Source organism: Carlito syrichta, unplaced genomic scaffold (assembly GCF_000164805.1).
Source record: "Carlito syrichta isolate Samal-C Ts95f unplaced genomic scaffold, Tarsius_syrichta-2.0.1 Scaffold312267, whole genome shotgun sequence".
Classification (NCBI taxonomy): domain Eukaryota; kingdom Metazoa; phylum Chordata; class Mammalia; order Primates; family Tarsiidae; genus Carlito; species Carlito syrichta.
Window position 1 is genome coordinate 263,149 of NW_007256363.1, and position 22,330 is coordinate 285,478.

The 22,330-nt window shown below is 38.2% G+C and overlaps 1 protein-coding gene across 1 annotated transcript in view; it reads right to left on the minus strand.

Annotated features, from left to right (window-relative positions):
- Nucleotides 1-22,330, minus strand: part of HAO1 (hydroxyacid oxidase 1) — a 56,740-nt gene that overhangs the window by 27,129 nt on the left and 7,281 nt on the right. The window contains exon 3 of the mRNA XM_008069870.1: nucleotides 3,630-3,885. Within this exon, the coding sequence (XP_008068061.1) occupies nucleotides 3,630-3,885 (256 nt within the window). The remainder of the gene's footprint in view (nucleotides 1-3,629; nucleotides 3,886-22,330) is intronic.

Here is a 22,330-nt window from a genome sequence, read left to right on the forward strand (position 1 = left end):
AAAGGAAGGAGGAAAGAAAGAAAGAAAGAAAGAAAGAGAGAAAGAAAGAAAGAAAGAAAGAAAGATAGATTACTTTTGTTCTCTCTAAACTGCTCTGGCACTGCACAGAAGAGCCAAATCTTAATCCACGGCAAATGGACCCTCTCCATGGGGGGATGGAGAAAGAAAAGGCCCCTGCCTCAAAGCCTCAGGAATCAGCATGGTGAACTGACTTCACTCTGCTTCTTCCAAGAGCAGATGAGAATTCTCCTGACTGCCTCTCAGTTTCAGGAACCTGCATGCCATTACTAATGTACACACATACATGTGTTTTGCATATGGACCAAGCAGAGACTACCAAACCTCTGAACTTTTGCTGGTCCCAGATGCCTGGAGCCAGGCAGGACCTCCCCCTCTCCCGGGCAGAGGAAGTAGCAAGGGCTGGAAGGAGCCATGCTTTACAGACTCATTCTCCTCTGGATTTCCTGCCGCCTGTGCCTGCCAAACCTCACTTCTGAAAAGCCAGGCTTCACCTTCTATGAGTCAGGTCACTTGTGAAAAGAAGCCGATTGCATATCAGGCTGTAACAGATGAGCTTTCTGGGTGTATGTGGCCTCAAGCGGAAGCCTGGACCTCCCATTAGTGTGTTCTGCCTTCGAGAGCTGAAAGTGGGCCACTGAGGAACTGACCAGAAGGCAATGACCTGCTCTGAAGTCCACTAGCACAAACAACACCAGTGTGCGCTCTTGGGGGCTGGGATACACCCAGCCACGGGGTGTTTCCCGTGTTCCCTGTAACCTGGATGTGTTGCTCATTATTTGATCATCTTCAGACCGGAGATGTGACAAGCTGGGGAGCCGCAGCCAGTCCTGTGCACACCAACAGCTGAAAAGGGCCTTTGTTTCATGGTCCTTCACGTCATCTGGGCAGGAGTCCGGGAGCAAAAGAAAAGGGGGAAAAGCAAATCAACCTTCCCGCCACTCACAGAGTGGCCTCGGCACAGGAGGAGCAAAAGGTACCAGCCAGAATTAACAATTGTGTCATCTAAGTAGATGCCTCTGCAAAACACATTTAGCTATTCAGGGCAAGAAAGTGTTTCTCAATTCAAAGAAAAAAAATTCCTATATTTATTATTCCTATTATTGGTAGTAGTAGTAGTGGTAAGAGGAGACCGAAAAGGAAGAGTAAATTCCTTTTCAAATGGCCAGGGGAAAATAATGAGGTATGTTTCCTGCAAGAACCCTAGATATGCTAACCGGTGGCTCATGCCAGCAATCCATGCACCTCGGGAGGCTGAGACCAGTGGATTTCTTGATCCCAGGAATTCAAGACCAGCCTGGGCAATATAGTGAGACATCATCTCTACAAAAAAAAAAATAGCTGGGCATGGTGACCTGCTCCTGTAGTCCCATCTACTCGGGAGGCTGAGGCAGGAGGATCACTTGAGCCCTCGAGATCAAGACAGAAGGTTTGCTTGAACCCAGGAGTTCGAGACCAGACTGGGCAACATAGAAGACCTCATCCCCACAAAAAATCAAAAAATTAGTGGGAGTTGGTGGTGTGTGCCTATAGTCTCAGCTACCTGGGAGGCAGAAGTGGGAGGATCACCTAAGCCCAGGAAGTTGAGGTTGCAGTGAGCTGTGATCATGCCACTGTGACCAGCCTGGGTGACAGAGTAAGACCCGGTTTCAAAAAATGAAAAATAAAGAGGCCTGGGTAGTGGAAAACTAATTATTTTTAAAAGCCTTAAAAAAAATAAGGTAGTCAGAATAGAGGAATCATATAAATTCATATTTTGTCTTAGGGAAACTTGACGTCATTCGGTTTCTGAAAAATTTGGCAAGTCATAAGACTATATCAGGGGCTTTTATTTTTGTTCTCTTGTATTTAGGTAATCCTGCATCTGGGATATATGGAGTAACTTTGTTGGCAAGGAGAGCACTTTCTTTTCTGCCATTGGCTCACTGTAGGGGTCACATACAGAAATAATATCCTTAACCTGCCTGGAAGTATCTTGCAGGTAACATCGCACAGCTAATTCGCACATGTATGCACACTAGTGTATGCTCACATAGGTATATGCACCACTGAATTGTATGGTTTTTTGTTTGTTTGGTTGGTTGGTTTTTTTGAGATGGGGTCTCACTCTGTAGCCTAGACTGGAGTGCAGTGGCTGCTCCCGGCCACCACAGCCTCGACCCGCTGGGCTCCGGCGATCCTTCCGCCTCAGCCTTCCAAGTAGCTGGAACTACGGTGCATGCTACCACGCCCGGCTAATTTTTTGATTTATTGTAGAGATGAGGTCTCGTCAAGTTGCTCAGGTAGGTCTCGAACCCGCGGGCTCAAGCAATTCACTCACTTCAGCTTCCCAAAGCGCGGGATTACAGGCTGAGCCACCGAGCCGGGCTGAATTGTATGGTTATTAAATGACACTTACACGAGACTGTATACTGACTTCCATGATCATTGAAATATACCCAATGCCAACTATAATATATGTGAAATTCCTGGCTTCCAACAATCTTCTTGTCCTCACATGGACTGTTTATTTGATTGTGAATCTTTTAGTGTTTGAATCTTTTAGAAGAGTAAACACAGTATGTTTACATGTGGCTTCTTTAGTCTCCACTTTTTAATCTTTTTTTCAATCTTCCTAACCCTAGTTTTTTCCAAATACAATTAAAACTTAGAGAGAATAAGCAATGGACTGTCTGGCACCCAGGAAAGCATTCTTCAACGTCTCACATACTCTGACGGATACTTTGGGAGTCCATCAGAAAAATGTCCTCCATTAAAACTAAGATTTTGATACCTATTCAAATGCTTCCAACCCTGAGGACAATGAGACGTCAGTTACACATTGATATGAAACACCCAATAATACATTTCATGGAAATGAAAAGAAGGGAAAAATGATAGCGAAAAGGGATCTATAGCTTAGAGATGTTGGAGCTTTTTCCCAGAATACTCCTCTGAGTTCCCACCTTTAACTCCAGATGCTTCTAATCCCACAATAAAACTGGGAAAGAGCCAATAATTCACTACTAAGGACAGGGTGAATGAATGACCCGATAAAACCATTGTAATGCAATTTCAGATTATTGGATACGTTGTTTTTGCTAAGATGGGTGAGTGAGTGAGTGAGTGACTGAGTGAGGGACTGAGTGATGAATCTTGAACCAAGGATGAACCACAGTGAAAGAGGAATATTGGTGAAAGAAGAGGTAGAAGATGAGGAAACAAAGATTCTTCTTTCATCTCTACTCTTTTCTCGTTGTTCAATCATCCTAACCTTGGTTGTTCCAAATGCAATTGCAAATAAAATTTAAGGGCGACTTTTTTTATTTCAACAGACTTAGGATACAAGGACCACAATAACAATTTGTTGCTTGAGTGAAATTAAGTATCCTCTATCTGGCAATTTTTACTTTCCAGAGTCCTTAACACACTCTAGTACAAACATTTATTTGACTTTTACAAGTATATGGACAATTTCTGTCTCTATGTTATAGCTCAAATAAGTCACACACACAAAACAAGTGTGATTTTCTGGCAATTACCCGGTTATTCAGCAACTAAGCTATCTGTAGAGCCCAGACCCTGTGATTTCTAGATAAGATCAAGCCCAGGGTCCCCAGGATGGTGGTTACCTGAGGTGCGGCGGCAGCTTGAATCTGTTACGCACATCGTCGAAGCGGTTGCCCAGGTAAGGGGTGTCCACTGTCACAAATATGGCCTTGTAGCCCATCCGCTCAGCCCGCCGCACCAGCTGCTTGGTGAGCTCACGGTCCTTGTAGATGTACAGTTGCAGCCAGCGAAGCGCCTGGAGCCCGGCCTCTGCCACTTCTTCAATCGAGGAGGTGGCCCAAGAACTCAGCATCATGCCAGTTCCCAGAGACTGACAGGCTGAGAAAGAAAAAGGATGATCAAGGCGGGTCTGACATTGGCCTTCGTCTCAAATAGCAAGGGCAATTTGGCAATATGAAGTCATATCTTTAAAAATTCAGAAATACAAATTTTTTCCCAAGCTTTGTATATTGCCCGTGAAGAGAAAAAACGAGTCCAAGAGTAAAAGATGTGATATATTTATACACACACACACACATACACACACACACACATACATATATATATATGAAAAACTTGAGAACAACCTGAATGCCTAGCCTTAGGGAATTGGTTAAACTGTAGCTCATATATAAAATGAAATATATATGTCCACTAAAAGTAAAAGTATGGTGGTAGATAATTTCCTGAGACAACTTGGCTAGGCCATGGTGCCCCAAATATTTGACCAAACACATCTGGATGTTGCTGTGGAGGTAGTTTTCAGATGAGATTAATGTTTCAGTCAGTAGACTTTGGGTAAAGAAGATTACCCCTCATAATGTGGATAGACCTTATCGAATCAATTGAAAGTCTTGAGAATAAGACTGGCTTCCCCCGAGGAAAAGAAGAGAAAATTCAACCAGCAGACTGCCTTCAATATTAACTTTTTCCTGGGTCTCTAACCTGCCTACCTACCCTGCAGTTGTGGAACTTAACAGCCTCTACAATTGTGTGAGCCAATTCCTGAAAATATCTATCTATGGCTAGAAATAGATAGACTATGTATGTATCGAGAGAGAGATAAAAGGACAGCTCTCCAAGAGACAAACAAAATTATGGGTTCTGTTTCTCTGGGGAATTCTGACTATTGCAAATACAAAATAATATTTTCAGACATAGAAAGATGTTTAAGATACATAGATATATTAAGGAAAGAAAAAAGTCTGCAAAATGACTTGTATAGCACATTTGATTCCACATTTGTACAAATGCAATTATTGGTATATGAATCTAAACAAGCTAAATACTAATTATGATGGGTGGAAGAATTATGGGTGAGTTTAATTTTTCTTCTGTTTTTATTTTATCTTTCAAAGTTTCAATAAAGATATATTCTACCATTTATGCCATATTTTTAAATGTTATAAAATATATACACTAGATATCCCAATGTGATTTAAATCATTTTGAGCAAGGTAGCAGTTATATCCTTTTGAGAAAGATAGCAAGAAACAAGAAAATAAATGGAATAATAGTTCTAGAGGATACTTGAAAAAACATAGGTGATAGGCCTTCTTCCAAAAATTGATAGTCAAATTCATATCAGTGTGAGTAGAGGAGAAACTGATACAATATTTATAAGCAATATACAGAAGAACTGAGAGATAAATTATAAATATATAAAACTGCCTGTTTGACTCCAGGTCATTGACTCGTCTGAGTGTCTACCTTGTATCAAATGGGAGTAAATGTAGTTGTCCAAGTGCCACTCACAGGATGATGATGGGCATCAAGTGAGTCGTAGTTTATGAAGCTACACTGAGGTGTTAAAAAATTTCTGTGATTCTCAAACTTTCGTGGACAGTCAAACCCTCTGGAGGACTTGTGAAAACACAGCTCTCTGGATCGCATCCACAGAGCTTCTGGTATAGTAGGTCTGAGATAAGACCCAAGACTGTCTTTCTAACCAGCTCCCAGAGGATGCTGATGCTGCCAGTGCTGGATCACACTTGACATCTAAATAGTAGCATAACCACGTAATAGTAAAAGTCTAAGTTCAAAAAGCAATACAATGGATTTGTTTTCGAGAAAGGTTACTTTTCCTATGACTTTGAAGTTTTTCATTTGTTTGTTTTGCTTTCTTGAGACAGGGTCTCACTCTCCCAGGCTGGAGTGCAGTGGAAGGATCATAGCTCACTGCAGCCCCAACTTGCTAGACTCAAGACATCCTCCCGCCTCAGCCTCCTGAGTAGCAGGGACTACAGGCATGCACCACTATGCTTGGCTATTTTTTAGTTATAAAGACAGGGTCTCGCTATGTTGACAGGCCAGTCTCAAACTCCCGGCCTTAAGCGTTCCTCCTGCCTCAGTCTCCCAAAGTGCTGAAATTATAGTCATGCACCACCACACCCAAACTATGAAAGAGTTTTACATCAATATTCTCCAGGTCACTGGATTGATACAGAATATTTGAGCTAGAGACCATCAAGTGGTATAGGTCACTAATCTGTTCCCCTCAAGAGTTCCTTGGAGAATATCTGTCAAAGGGACTTTTAAAACATTGCCCCCAAAAAACACATTTTATTAAGTAACAATACATATGGACATCTGGACCATTACCTGATTTTAAGTAAGATTTGGAAATATGAAAAATAGCTCCAGATCAGTCACTGCTGTTGGAAGGAAACGCCAGAGGAACATTGATTGCTTGGGTCAGACTCCTCTAACCATCAATTAACCAAAAAGAAATGATATCCTGAGGAGGATGTTACCTAACTAAGGTCATACAGAGATGAGCAGCAAAGTAGGACAAGAACCCAGCATGTCTGACCACTCCCCCAGGACAATGATTTTTCTAGAATCCCTAAATGCATAAAAGACTCCCTGATACCAAACATAGCTAACTGTCCTCCATCAATATTTCAGGGCTATGATAACCAAGAGAGTAGAAGTGCCATGTGCCTGAGAAACACTACCATGCCAATGGCTGTGAGAAGGCACAGAATCTTGGAATCCAGTGGGAAGATCTTCTATATATACTTTTGGTGAACAATATGACTGAGCAAAGAGGTGCAACAAAGAGAAACCCTCAGAGTAACTTATTGTAGTTAATACTAAGACATCAAGTAGGTTAATAGCAGTTCTGCCGATAAAGACATCCGAATCCACAAAAAGGTTTCCTTGGTTTCGTAAGACATATCTATAGACATTCCATACAGAATGTCAAAATGCAACAGAACAGTGCACAAATAGTATCTGCTTCATCCAAGCCATCTATCTTGTAGAAAGTGTCAGCCTTCATAAATATTTTACCCAAATCACATTATCAAGAGAGAAGCAAGTTCAGGCCACACCATCTATTTTCTGAACTGACCTGCTCAGATGCAAATGTCTCCTGCACTTGTTGTTTCTTGGTGTTTATTTCCCAAAAGTTAAATCATATGAGGATGAAATTTTGGCTTGGGGTTCCCAAAATTCTAAGTTACCATTATTCCCAATAATAAACATCTAATAAACATTTGGTAATTTAATGAATGATTCCAAGAGGATTATCCTGGATGTAGGGGGAATATAGGGGTCTGTGATAATGTTATTACCATTTGAGGCTCAGATATTACCCCTAGGAGGTATAAAAAAACAGAGGAGGAAAACCTAAAAGACTCCACCCTCCCTGGGACAAATATGAGTGATCATGGTGATCTAATTCAATTGTGATTATTTGCTGCGACAAAGGAAAATTATTGATGCATTATGTTTCATTATTTTCAACACTGTTTTATATTAGAATGCAGTTTTACAAGGATCATTCAGAGAGACAATAAAAAATGTGCCTATTCCTCTAAGGATGACCTGAGATTAAGTTGGTACACGCTAGAATGGCAATTGCTTGTTAAAATACTTTCATTCTAATAGGTAAATAACCATGACTCTGAAGTAAATAACCCAATCCTTGAATTCCTTCAATGTGCCAATGTGTTTCGATGTGTCATCACTTCCTTTCCTCCCAAGGAACCTTCAGAGATCCCCACAATCCAGCAACTTAAACATTACATTAATGTCTGGAAGAGCTGGGTACATCCAACCTGGCTAGAGTACTGCAGACCAGCATCTGAGCATCTCTTTTAATTGACCAAAGCCCTTTGCTGTACTGGTGGCTAAATATTTCAAATATCACCTATACCTGAGAGATAACGATAAACCTTTCTATTTAGGGATAAATACTATGAACTTTAAAATGTTATAAATGGCTTAGCACGGTAAAACCTTGTTTAAAACCAGGATATAGTTATCCTAGCCTAGTGCTTGAAAGCAAAAAAACCCTTTTACTCTCCTTATCCATTTTCCACAGTGAAACTCTGATCTTCTGCTCTTAAGAACAAGAAATGTCAGATTGCATTTTACAAAGACAGGGATTCGTTTTCATTCCTATTCTCAACTTGCAGCTGTTTATTGTACTGTAACTGAAGACACAGTTTCACAATACCTGGAAAAATCGAACTCACGGCTGAGGTGGTATCACTATAAAAACATGTCCTGGCATTGCCCATGCTGATCGAAGCATAAAAATCCTGACTTCTGTAAAGGTCAGCACATTCTAGAGATAACATATCCAAAAAATCTACACCAACAAGTAAGCATTGATCCCATATGACATCCCAGAACTCTATTTCCTTATATTCACTCCTCCACGCTTTTATCATCCCTAAGATACTTCTTCAAGTATAGATGCCTAGACTTTTGGTGTTCTTGATATATTCAGACTTTGTTCATATGCCTGGCATTTTGTTTTTGCTTCTTTAGTTAGAGCTAACAGCAATACATTATACCACAGCCATAAGGAAAATGCTTCTCTCTCTCTCTCTCTCTCTCTCTCTCTCTCGCTCTCTCTCTCTCTCTCTCTCTCTCTCACACACACACACACACACACACACACACACACACACACACACACACACAAAGGCTGTATATATACTTATATCCCAGAATGATAATAGCGTATGATGGCTTAAGAGTCAAAAGACCTGGGCTTCAGGTCTAGCCTTGCCAACCAAGAGGCACATTCCATCAGCAAAACGTCTATAGCTAGAGTTGCCCTACCCACTTCTTAATATAGCTGGATAGTCTGTTGAGGCAATGTCTGTGAATGTTTTCTGTGTAAACTCCGAAGTCAAACAATCTTAAAGTATTGGGTGACAGAATGGCTAATGCTGTTTGGAAAAAGAAGTCCTTAGATAGCTTTATACATTTTCATAATTTTTCTGAGGACCTAGCCTTCTTAACATCATTATTCACTAAAATTCTCCACAGTCAGCTTTCCTTTGCAATTATTGTCAAATTGTTATATTTACTTATTTATTTTTAATTGACAAATAATAACTGGGGTACAATGTGTTGTCTTGATCTATGTATACATTATAGAAAGATTTAAACAAACTAATTAACATATCCATCACCACACCAACTTATTTTTTTTGTAGTGAGAATATTAAAAATCTATTATTTAAGCAATTTTGAAATATGCAATAAGTTATGACAAACTGTGGTCACCTTTCTGTATAATAGGTCATTGAAACAGATTCCTCCAGTCTAACTGAGACTTTGTACCATTTGGTCAACATCTTGTTTTCCTCATCTCTTTCCCTCCCTTCCTAGCCTCTGGTAACCATCTTTCTACTCTGCTTCTATGGCAGTGACTTTTTTTAGATTCCATAGTTGTCTGTCTGTGCCTGGATTATTTCACTTAGCATAATATCCTCCAGATTCATCTGTATTCCCACAAAAGATGGAATTCCCCCACTTTTAAAGATTGAGTAGCATTTCATTGCAGAAATATATATATGTCATTTTCTGTATCCATTCATCTGTCAATGGACACAGGTTGATTCCTTATCTTAGTTATTAATAATGCTGCAATGAACATTGGAGTGTGGGTATCTCAACACACTGATTTATTTTCCTACACATATATACCCAGAAATGGGATTACTGGATCTTATGGCAATTCTATTTTTAATTTTTGAGAAATTATATGGAACCAAAACATTTCTTTATAGCAAAAACAAAACAAATAACAGAATGAAGAGACAACCTAGGGATTAGAAGAAAATATTTGCAAACCATACATTAGATAAGTGACTAATATCCAAATTATATAAGGAATTTAAACAACTCAACTGCAAGAAAACAACCCAGTTAAAAAATGAACAAAGATCTAAACAGACATTTCTCAAAAGAAAAGATACAAATGACTTACATATATATATATATAATATATATATTTTAAATGCTCAACATCTCTAATCATCTAGAAAATCTAAATTAAAATCAAAATAAAACAATACCTTCCACCTGTTACATTGGTCATTATAAAAAAAAGACAAATGATAACAAGCATTAGACACTAGGTGGAGAAAAGTGAACCCTTGTACACTGTTGGTAGGAATGTAAATTGGTACAGTCATTCTGAAAAACAGTATGGAGGTTCTTCTGCAATATTTTTGATGCTCAGAAAAAAAAAAAAAAACTAAAACCCAGTGCTCCTTCCTTTGCAAATATAGTATAAAATGCTCACTTCCTTTAGAGAGAAAACTCTTAAAGGACAGTGGAATCTTCTCCAAACTAAGGAACTCCCTGCGAGGACCTATATCGGGAGAGACTGTCTAAGGAGATAATTTCGATATTTCCAGGGTATACAATCCTTTGGAGAGTTAGGAACAAGATAATAGCAAATAACCCAACAACTGCAACGAGAACATGCCTTTCCTCAGCCCCCAGCTCCCACCTGTTTACAGATTTCCATAAAGTGAACTGCAGAGAAAGTCTAATGAGCTGTCAGCATTTGTATAGTCCAGTTATCAATCTATAATACCTGGAAGAAAAATGTATAAATTTTCAGTACATTTTTTGTTTCTCTACTCTTCTGTTTTCAAGAATAAATATAATACTATGGAAATAAATGAAGTTAATATCATTGTTTATTATCACCCCTCCCTTACCCCCTAAAATGGGCTATGGGCTAAAGTAAAACATCAGTGCTTTCTGTTTTACAGAACAAAAGTTAACCTCAGAACTATTCACAATAAAGCTTCTTACTAGAGTTAAATCACATGCCCTAGGATGGGAAAATGCTGCAAGGGTCTGCAATAACTTAACGAAGTAAGTGAAGTTCTGCCTCCCTAAACCACCATTTGATAGACGGTTAACTAAATGTCCTACATTATGGAACCTGTAATCTACTACTGAGATTTACATCAGCTCATCAGATATGAATGCAGCTACCTATGAGGTTAATAAGAATCTTTAACTCCAGTGTACAGTGATTTAAATGGGCTAGAACTGGTAAATAGCTTTGAAAAGCAGCATGGACTGGCACTATCCTCCCTGTGTCTGAGAAATACAATTATGCTTCTAGATTTTGATAGAGTTTTGTGTGTTTGTTGTTTTGTTTTATATTTTACACCAAACCTTAATGGAAACATTTATTTCTAATTTGAATGTGAAGGAGCAAAGATAGAAAACCTATTGTGTACATAAATTTTAGGGGCCTGAATACCAAGCCTGCCTGTCCCTGGGTTTTTTATTGAAAACTACTACTTTGAACACATTGCTCTCATTTATCTAGAGTCTTCTTCTGACTTCCTGTTCATTTCAGGCAGTCTTTCTGAAATCGGCAGGCTCTCAGAAGACCTTAGAGAGTCTTCGGAAGGGAATGATATTCATGTGACATCTAACACTGTTTCATGTTTGAGGATTTAAGCTATGCCTTTGGCTGGGAACTAACAGGCAGTTTCATCCCAGCCTCTGTCCATGGCTTCTCAAGTTTTGATGTGTGCAAAAATCATGTGGGGCTGTGAAGAAAATTCAGATTCTGACCCAGTAGATTATAGATCTGCATTTTTAACAAGCTCTAGAGGGAGGCTAATGCTGTGGTTCCATGAACCATACTTTGATAACAGCGAGGTAGATAATTTATTTCTCAAGAACCCATCCCAGTTAATGGAATATGCATGATGGTCTGAGCAAAGATAGGCCCTCATAGCAAACAAGAGGGCAAAACTAAGTGATGGTGGTGGTAGGGTAGGTGGTAGCTATCACATGGTTTGCCGGTGGTCACCCATTCCCTGCAGATGAATATTTCTTTTCTGTCAGTAACCCTCTGGAAAGGGTCATAGGTATATAGGTTACGTTTAATCAGACATGTATCTCTTACTAGTTTTAAACCCAAAGAATTAAACTGTCTTAGAGTGACAGCCCCATAGCACACTTCACCATTATCTGGTGTGTTTTATAAGCTTGCTTATTCAGAAATGTCCACCTTCCTAGACGTCAGATTAGAAGCAAAAATAAATGACAAAATTAAAATAAAATGGGAGAAGATGAGGATAAACAGAGAGTTTACTTAAAGCTGAGAAGGCTCAATTTACCAATTACAAAATAGCCTCCAAATGTTTAATGTCAACTCCAAAATATTACACATAGATACAAGATGCTGGATCATCAAGCAAACCAAAACTTATCATGCTGGGCTTGATAAGGAAAGGAATTAAAATACATATGAGAATGGTGTCAATAAACCACCACAAAACAATAAATAGAGGAAAATATAAAATGTTAGTTATCAATGACAGTAAACATATGTCATTTGGAACATTAATTCACGGTGAGACAAATACCCAGATTTGAGCAGAACCACTAAGCAATGTGTAACTCTGGTTCAAATTATTTCTTTGAAAATAATTCTCTTTTATGGGAAGAAAATTTGAGTTTCCAAAATCAAGATTTTAAAGGAAAAAGGGGAACGAGAAGAGAGAAAAGGGATAATATGTTAATACTGCCTAAAGTATGTTTGTTTGTTGTTTTAGGTGCATTTGATTTAAAAGCTCCTGTAAAAACTTAGTCACCAAAACAGCTGCAATGAAAATAATTTTGTTGAGGAAACTTGTTTTGTCATCTGCACAGGAAGTCATTACATAATGGGGAAAATATGCAATGACCAAGTACCAAGAAGTTGTGTGGTTCTAAACTCAGGGTCTGACATACTAAAGTGTTTGGATAACTGTGCACCATAACATCCTTGTGTGTGTCATCCTTTCTTCACAGAGGAACTACTGTTACACAGGTTTGTTTAAAAACACAATTAACATTGTTGCATGAATGCCTACAATTACAATTGAGATTACCCAGAAATAAAGTTTCTGCAGTCAGTGATCTAAAAGAATAACAAAACTTCCACTTCAATTACTCTTAAAATATGTAGAAATGGCCAAACAAATCTTAATTTACAATTTATGGAATGTACAATTTAAACACTGTCAAGAAAGGTCAAGAAACCAGACAAAATTTTTCCAGTGCTTTCGTGATGTTGCATTGTCAGGATCTGGAGCAGTATAACCTTGAGTGATCATACTGCCAATATACATCTAGACCTCTTTTTTACTGTGTAAAAGTATTTTCAAGGAACAATTAGTCGCAGTGACATCTTAGCTCTCACTTGTTTTCACTTTATTCCTGTGGCAGGACTCTGCAATAGACTAAAACATTAACTATACTCTAATGATTCCTGGGTTATTATTCTGTCATTTTATGGAATTGTCAAGTCCAGGCATAACTGGCAGATCACATGGAGACCACACCACAGGTGATGGGCCTTTTAAAGATAGATTCCAGGAGTAACAATTTTGTACACAACAACTTCAATCAACCTCCTAGCATTCAACAACCTCAGTGTTGAGATACACATGTGAACTTCTGATTTTCTGCTATCACATTTTAATGTCATCAAGCACACTAATAATTCAGAGAAGAAGCAATCTCATGCTCTCAAGAAAGCCCAATAACTTAAATTTTGGTGCAAAGTCCTAGAAATCATACCCTTTAATAATAATCTTTAATAAAAATGATTCTAATTTTCAAATAGCTATTTTTGGATAGCAATGTTTGTCTCATTGCAAAGTGTTTTTAACACTGAAGCCACTGTTTATATAAAAATAGTTTAGTGATAAATTATACACTACAGACATATAATATAGTATGTATACATATATAAAGAAGGTCAATAATCTTTTAATCCATATATTCGTATACATAATGTGAGTGGGCTATGTGTGTATGTGTGTGGGTGTGTCTGAGAGCATGTCACTGCCTTTTCATTGTTGGAATAAATATTGTTTTATTGTATCCAAAACATACAGCTGAACGAAATTGGTAGGAATAAAGGTTTAAAAAGATGTGAAAGTTGTTCTTTTTTTAACTACCATGACATAAAGAGGTATTATTTTCCAAATATTAAAATAATATAATTTGGACAAAGCTTTAGTCAATATTTTCGCTTTGCTCTTCCCTGCTTTTTCTCAAATAAAAATAAATAAAATAAAGGACAAAGACAAATAACTAGGTCACATTTTAGTATGAGGCAGACCCAGGTTCAAACCCCATTTCCACCTTTCACTGGCACTAGCCCTTGATGAAGGCTTCTGTCTTCTCCACTATCAAAGGAGAATGAACGTTACATCACAGATCTATAATAAGAATTAATCACTAGAGCGTAAAGTCCAAGCATCACACCTGGTGCATAAAAGGCACTCCTCTTCAAAAAAAGTAAAAATTTTCTTTAAAGGTAGGTCAGCGCTTTGCCTGGATTAGGCAAAATTGAGAATAATGGGGATATTTTCCTAGGAGGCATGCTGAAATGTATATCTACTCGGTCACTGAATACAACACATAAATGCATAAATCAATAAAACTCAAAAATAAATCGCTTGGGTTTGGAGCAAAGGAAATGACCATTTTTCCTGTTGAATGGTCTTTCACTCAGTGTTAAGGTTGATCACTTAATCTCGGAAAATCCAGAAAATTCAACAGCTAAAGCTCTCACCTACACCCTAATTCAGTTCTTTGGGGTCTGTATAGCTCTTTGTGTTACTCTACAATCTGTTCCACCTGCACCTTAATAGGTGGTCAAGTCATAGCTGAGTCCCGAAACTTCACTTTGGAATGTTCTGGCCTTTTAGGCTCAGAAAGAAAGTGTTTAGATTTAATAGTTTTATGGCCCATCAAATCCTGTGTGGTAGCCTCTAATTGCATCCAGGGACTGGAATTTCTTTTAAAACTTTTTTTTTTTGACAGTTTAATAAGAATTTGCTAATATGCTGAGCATTCCTGGAACGCATTAGGTAGGTTTTAATTTTTCTCTATATGAGGTCCCAGCACTCCCTCATGTGGCACTTGACCACATAACAAGCCAGACATCTCTTTTTTCTTTCTTTGTGGTTTTTCATGTGTTAAAGGAGAAAAAAAGGAGCTAATGTAGCCGCACTGAAGAAGTAAAATTTTACTATAGTCACTGCACATACAACCTGAGAGATTTTTACAATTATTCTCTTAAAGCATCAAGTGGTATGGTAAGCATTTTATTAATTAGTTCTATGAAAAGTCAAAGGTACTTTACTTGTCTTGTAGGATTGAAATTTAACCTAATAAGACCACCTGTTTTTAAATGCTGATAGTATTTATTTTTATTATTGCTATTTCCTTCAACCTGCTAAATATTTGTAGAAATGATTCTTCTGTATTCTTAATACAGAAGAATATAAAGGACAAAACTAAAAAAGTCAAAAATAAAGAAGTAATTCACTAGAATTTCAAGTGGATGTGGCATTATAAGTAGAGGCACTTAAAAGGCTGCCTAAATAGTACAACAATTAGCATTTATTAAAATGAAGATTAAATAATCTACTGCGGCAAATCTTCTATTTATAACACAATGCATGACACACTGCCCTCCATTCAATGCTGTCCAGTTATTTGCTTTTTACTCTAAGGTTTAGAAATTTTAACTTTCATTTGGTTATAATGTATGATCCTTTGCTTTTCATTTTCTATGGTTCATTCCATTTCCCCAAAGTTAAAAAAAGATAACTGTAAAAATGTAGGATGTTTGCAAACTAATATTTCAAGACTATAGTATAGAGGTTGAATTAGGATTCTTCCTGCAATCAATAAAACCAGTAAATATCAGTAATGGACCAATATTTAATAGACAGCATTGTCTAGGTGATTAATAGTCAAAGTAAAGCATTTAACTTCTCCAAGCTTCAGTTTTTATAACCACAAGACTTAGAGAAAGATCCTCAGGGCTTTGGGCTCACACAATTAACATAGTGGCAAGCAATAGATGAGATAATAAAGTCAAATCTCCTGGCATACATTAATTGCTGGATACATGCTGGTTATCACCACTTTTCATAAGACTTTGAAGTATCACTTTCTGAATTCATGTAGCATTTTTTAAGTATTTGTGTTTTCAGCAATATCTAGAGCTAATTACATGGATCCTTCCTCTCCTACATCCCAAGAAAGCGGTATGAAAAGTGAAAATCAAATGCACACAAACGCTTGCTCCCTAGTCAACATCCTCCAGGGCTGACATAAAGTGTAGTGGAAAGAAGTAGGGCTTCAGAAATAAAAGAAAGAGAAGCTCTGTACATTGAATCCACTCTCTTTTTTCATTTGATGACTATTTACTCATTCATTCATTCCTTTTTGAGTTGGAGTCTCACTCTGTCGCCCACGCTGGAGTGCAGTGGCACACCCACAGCCACAGCAGCCCTGAACTGCTAGGCTCAGCTAATCCTTTCACCTCAGTCTTCCAAATAGCTGGAACTACAGGTGCATGCTACTACACCCAGCTAATTTTTTATTTATTTATCTATTTTAGAGATGTCACCAAGTTGCCCTGACTGGTCTCCAACCCCTGGGCTTAGACAATCCTCTCGCCTGACCTCCTAAGGTTCTGGGATTACAGGCTTGAAACACTGTGATTGGCCTCATTTGATGACATTTTAAATGGAAACAAAGCCATTTATGTACATACGAAAGAAAATTGTAAAGACTGTCTACTCCAATTGGGAATTTTCTTTTCTTTCCTATTTTTTATTTATTTTATTATTCTTTTTCTCTAGAATTTATTCATTGTGGAGGCTTTTTCTTTGTTTTGAGTTTTCTTTTTTTAACATATTTTTATTTTAAAATTGTGGGGTACAGTTAAGGGTTAGGTATACAAATATGCATTGTTCAGGCACTCTTGTTGATAAGGGGTGTCTCCCCATCCCCAGACAGATATTGACTATCGTTAATCCCACCTCTCTTCCCCTCCCTACCCCCCCATAGTTTCCCACCACTGTCAATCCTTTTCTTATAGTGTTATGATAGATGTTCAAGGTCCACTATATGAGTGAGAACATGTGATACTCAGATCTTTGTTTCTGTGAGAGATCACTCAGTATTATAGGCTCTAGTTCCATCCAGGTTGCTGCGAAATTCATGATTTTGTTCTTTTTTATGACTACATAGTATTCCATCATGTATATGTACCACATTTTTTAATCCAGTCCTCTTTTGATGGACAGCATGGTTGGTTCCAGGTTCTTGCTATTGTGAACAATGCCGCGATAAACATACGAAAATGCTTGCTCCTGTCCCCACCCTGGAGCTTGAAGTCTTGTTTCTTCAACTTCATCCCCCCTGGACATTTACATTACAAGCCTAACCCTTAAAGGCATTTTTTAAAATGTTCCTACATAAAGCTTAAAACAAAAATATTTTTAGCAAAGAGAGAATATTTTTTACTTCCACTGCTGAGTAAATGGAATGAACTTTTCTGTGAGTTTTTGTTTGTGAAAAAGAAAGATTTTTGGAACTTCAGACTCAGAGGGACAAATAAAAAGTATGTATCTCCCATTCTGTAAGCTTTCATAGTATTTATTTCGTGAATCCTCACAAGAATCCCTTGGATGTAAGAGCTCTTGTCCATCGAGGATAGCCAGAATGAACCAACGTACAGTACACCGAGTTACAAATGATTTGTTGATCTGAAATTCAAATATAAATGGCCCCCTTTTATTTGGCAAACTTATATTCAATCACCAATTGGAAAAAGTAAAAAATGCAGCTTTGTTGGTCACTCTGCAACCATGTACAGAAGTGTTAAGAGCAGAGTTCTAGCCGGGCTCGGTGGCTCAGCCTGTAATCCTGTGCTTTGGGAGGCTGAAGTGAATGGATTGCCTTATCCCGCAGGTTCGAGACCCACCTGGGCAACTCGGCGAGACCTCATCTCTACAATAAATCCAAAAATTAGCCAGGCGTGATAGTGCGCGCCTGTAGTTTCAGCTACTTGGAAGGCTGAGCCGTAGCTCAGCAGGTCAAGGCCGTGGTTGCTGGAGCGGCCACTGCACTCCAGTCTGGGTGTCAGAGTAAAACTCCAACTCAAAAAAAAAAAACAAGAGCAGAGTTCTGTCCTTGGGTCCAGGTCATTTGGGGAAAGGCGAAAGGGCCGTTGAAGTGAGACTCTGCTGAAGACATCTGAAGAGTCCATTGGAAAAGTGAGACTGTGGTGCCATGGCAATTTCTGGAACTTTCTGGAGGCCCATTCTGATTATTCAGACCAGACCACTGGCTGTGGACACAAATGGCTTTCACTTACTCTTACTGATCATGTTGATAGAGATACTTCTCCAGCGAAATTGCTCACTAACACCTGTCCTCTGAACATGACCTTACCTTTACTTCTGCCCTAGGGGCTAAGTACCTGAAAAGAGAGAAACTCTGGTACCAAATAATTAGGAAGGTGACCAAAAAGTCCTCCACAACAACTTTTTGAAGGTTTCACAATATTCCCAAGAATCAGGCTTGCATGTGAGGATTTCAATATTCTTTCTGGAAATAATGGAATAAATAAAATAATAACTTCATAATCCTATGCCAATTTTCTGTTTTCAGAAAAGGAAAGTAATTTCTACCAAATACGAATTTTCTTACACTCTTACTAAAATTTGCCTGTGGCTACCTACAGCCTTCAGATCTGGTTTGCATACCTCCAAAAGCCAACAATCACACAAAGATATTAGCACAAATCATTTTATCTGGAAATGACCTCAAGATGAGGTGAAGGAAGTGAAAGAAGAATGGGAAGGGATCCAATAAAAGAGGATATGTTAATGAACAGGTAACTTCTGTGGGTAACTGGGGCTCAATTCTCCCAGGGCACACTGGGTATTACAAAATGCTTCAGTTACGCTGATCAAAGAGAGCTGTTGAACATCGTTGACTGAGGGGTCCTCTTCCACTCACCCATTCCCAACTCATCTATATGCGGGCCCTGTTATCAGAGAAAATATCAGGCAAAAAGTGGTAGGTCTGACAGAAATGGGAAGGAGCAAGGGAATACATACAGGGCACCAACAGCATTTGCCCCAGACATTCATTTTTTTCTTCCAACTAACCCATTGTCCCATAGCCAAAGTATACCAACCAAGGAGAACTCTTTGTTATGAGCTGATAAGCATTAGCTTTCAGAATACATCCAAATATTAGACAGAACAACAATTCATAGATAGGCATTGGAACATAGGTGAAAACCATAAGAACATTGACATTCTTGAGGGAGGTTTCTAGCACAAATACTGAATATAAACTGTGAGGCTGATGCTCTGACAGTAACCTGATCAAGGATCTTAGATTCCTGAGGGCAGCTTGTGCAAACTTTCATGGCCATCTCCAATTCCTCTGTGACCTCAATGTCACTAGACCCTCTTTGTTCTGCTGCTTCCACCTTATCCAACTATGTGTGCCCTGTATTTCACTCTCCTAAGGGGGCTGTTTTGCATGTACTTAAAATTATAAATTAATTACTTCTACAGGGTGGAAATGGGCTTCTCTTCATGAGAATTTATAGGATTTTCTGGAAATTAAAAGCAGCACAAAGTGATTAGAATTTTGGATTCTGGAGACAGGATGGCTGGATCTAAATCCCATCTCTCTCATTTATGAATCATGTAACCCTACGCAAGTTACTCATCTGGTATGTGCCTCAGTTTCTCATGTGTAAAATCAGCTTAATAATATGACCTACTTCTTTGGGCTGCTCTTCTGGAATATGGTAATTACTTTATAAGTATTGTTAAGCAGATCTAATGGAATAAGATTAATAGGTGCTTAATATTCCCTCATGGTTAATGCTGGGGGAAATAATATTGGATTGAAGTCCTGCCTGGTCCATCAAAGATCATGGTTTCTGAGTAAACTTTCTTTCTTTCTCCCCCTCCCTCCCTATCTCTCCCCTCCTTTCTTTTTTCTTTCTTTCTTTCTTTTTCTTTTTCTTTCTTTCTTTCTTTCTTTCTTTCTTTCTTTCTTTCTTTCTTTCTTTCTTTCTTTCTTTCTTTCTTTCTTTCTTCTCTCACTCTTCTTCTCTCTCTTTTTGACAGGGTCTTGCTCTGTCACCCAGGATGGAGTGCAGTAGTAGGATTATTGTTCAGAGAAGCTTCCAACTCCTGGGCTCAAGTGATCTTCCTATCTCAGCTCCTAAGATGCTGGGAGTACAGGTGCACACCATTATGCCCAGCAATTTTTTTTTCTTATTTTTTGTAGAGACATGGCCTCATTATGTTGCTCAGGTTGGTCTCGAACTCCTGGGCTCAAACAATTCTCCCTTGGCATCCCAAAGTGTTGGGATTACAGATGTCAACCACCATGCCCAGCCCTTCTCCTCTTTCTTCTCAGTCCAACCCCACCAAGAAAAAGGAGCACTGGTCTCAGAACTGGTCTCAGAACCATCAGAAGTGAGTTAGAGAGTAAAGCCTGTCAATGACAAGTTATAAAACATGTTTTCTCCAGAATTCTGGCTACTTGCCCACGTAATGGGGACAATGATACCTATCAAATATCAAATAAAAGCCGGGCTCAGTGGCTCAGCCTGCAATCCCGCGCCTTTGGGAGGCTGAGGTGAGTGGATTGCCTGAGCTCGCGGGTTTGAGACCCGCCTGGTCAACTTGGCGAGACCTCATCTCTACAATAAATCAAAAATCAACCGGGCATGGTAGCACGCACCTGTAGTTCCAGCTACTCGGAAGGCTGAGGCAGAAGGATCGCTGGAGCCCAGCAGGTCAAGGCTGTGGTGGCCAAGAGCGGCCACTGCACTCCAGTCTGGGGGACAGAGTGAGACTCCAACTCAAAAAAATATATATATCAAATAAAGTAATATATGTAAAAATAAAGTGCAAGCTCCAGGGTGTCTCACCAAGTAAGTTCTGCCTATTGCCTTCTCTGCTTTCTTTCTTCATATCCATTCTTTTCATGGTCTCTTCTCCATTTCTCTCTCCTCTTTTAAATCTAAGTGTTAGTTTCCTTTTTACAAAATACTTTAAATAATAGTCTGTAAGTATGAGCCAAAAATCAGAAGAATCTAAAGTCATGAGTAATTTTATCACTCATAAATAAACATTTACTAACTGTGGTCAGCATCTTGGTCCTTAAAATCAAATATATTTTAGGATCTAACTATTGTTTGTGACTGCTTTTTGAAAATATTCACTTATAACATCTTTCTATGTAACTACACTCTTTCTACGATATGACTTCTTAAATTGTATGCCATTTTAATACACTCTATTTCTTTTTTTTTTTTTGCAACCTATTTCCAAGTATAAAACATTTGGGAGCTTTTTTTCTATCTTTTCTCCTATTAAATATAGCAGAGGCATGAAAATTCTAGTAGAAAAACCTTTCCTCAAAAAACATAATTATTTCCTCAGAATTCCTAGAAAATAATGTACAGCATCAAATGGAATTCAAACCATTAGAGCTTTGACATACAATGTCAAATTATCTTTAGAAAGATTGTTTTACCTTACTCCACTATTAGTGTTTGAAATGTACATTTCCAGTGTGACGATTCCTAAAACTCCTAAAAATTGACCTTCCATATGATCCCACAATCCCCCTACTGGGAATATACCCAGAAGAACTCAGGTCACTCTATAAAAAAGATACCTGCACACGTATGTTTATTGCAGCATTGTTCACAATTGCAAGAACATGGAACCAACCATGCTGCCCATCAAAAGAGGACTGGATTTTTTAAAAATGTGGTACATATATGCAATGGAATATTATGCAACCATAAAGAGGAACAAAATCATGAATTTTGCAGCAACGTGGTTGGAATTAGAGTTTATAATACTAAGTGATCTCTCACAGAAACAAAGAGCTGAGTGTCACATGTTCTCACTCATAAGTGGGCCTTGAACAACTACCATATTACTGTAGAAAGGGACTGAAAGCGGGAAACTGCAGGGAGGAGAGTGGGGGGGTGGGTAAGCTAAGATTGACAATAGTGGATATCCACCTGGGGAACGAGGGGCACACCTCATCAATAAGGGTACCTGCACAATGAGCATTTGTATACCTAACCCTGAATTGTACCCCACAATTTCAGAATAAAAATTAAAAGAGAAAATAAAAGAAAATGTACATTTCCCCTTATCTGATCATATTGTATAATCTTAAAATAAGTTGATATCAGAAAATAAAATGTGATTATAATTTGCATTTCTTTATTAATAAATAAAATATTCTTCATATATTTGTTGGTTTTTTATATCTCCATCTGTGAATCCCCTATTTATATATCTTGTTCACTTATATCTTTTTGTTATTTGGGGTAATAAATCATTTTCTTACTCAAATATTAGGGCGTTTTACGTAAAAAAGGACGTTAATTCTTTGTACTCTAGTAATTTTCTTCAGTAGTTTCAGTTTACCATTTACTGTTGATTTTTATAGGAATTTGAGGGGAATAAAATTTTAGTTTTTTATGTTCATTTGTTTGTTTTTGTTTTAAGGGTTGTAGCCTATGGCATCATTCATGTAAAGGTCCTTCTTATTGCAACTTTAAATAGACATGTACCCATTTTGTATTTTCTTCTCCTCGCCTATGTTTCAAGATCACCACAGACAAAGCCTTGGGACC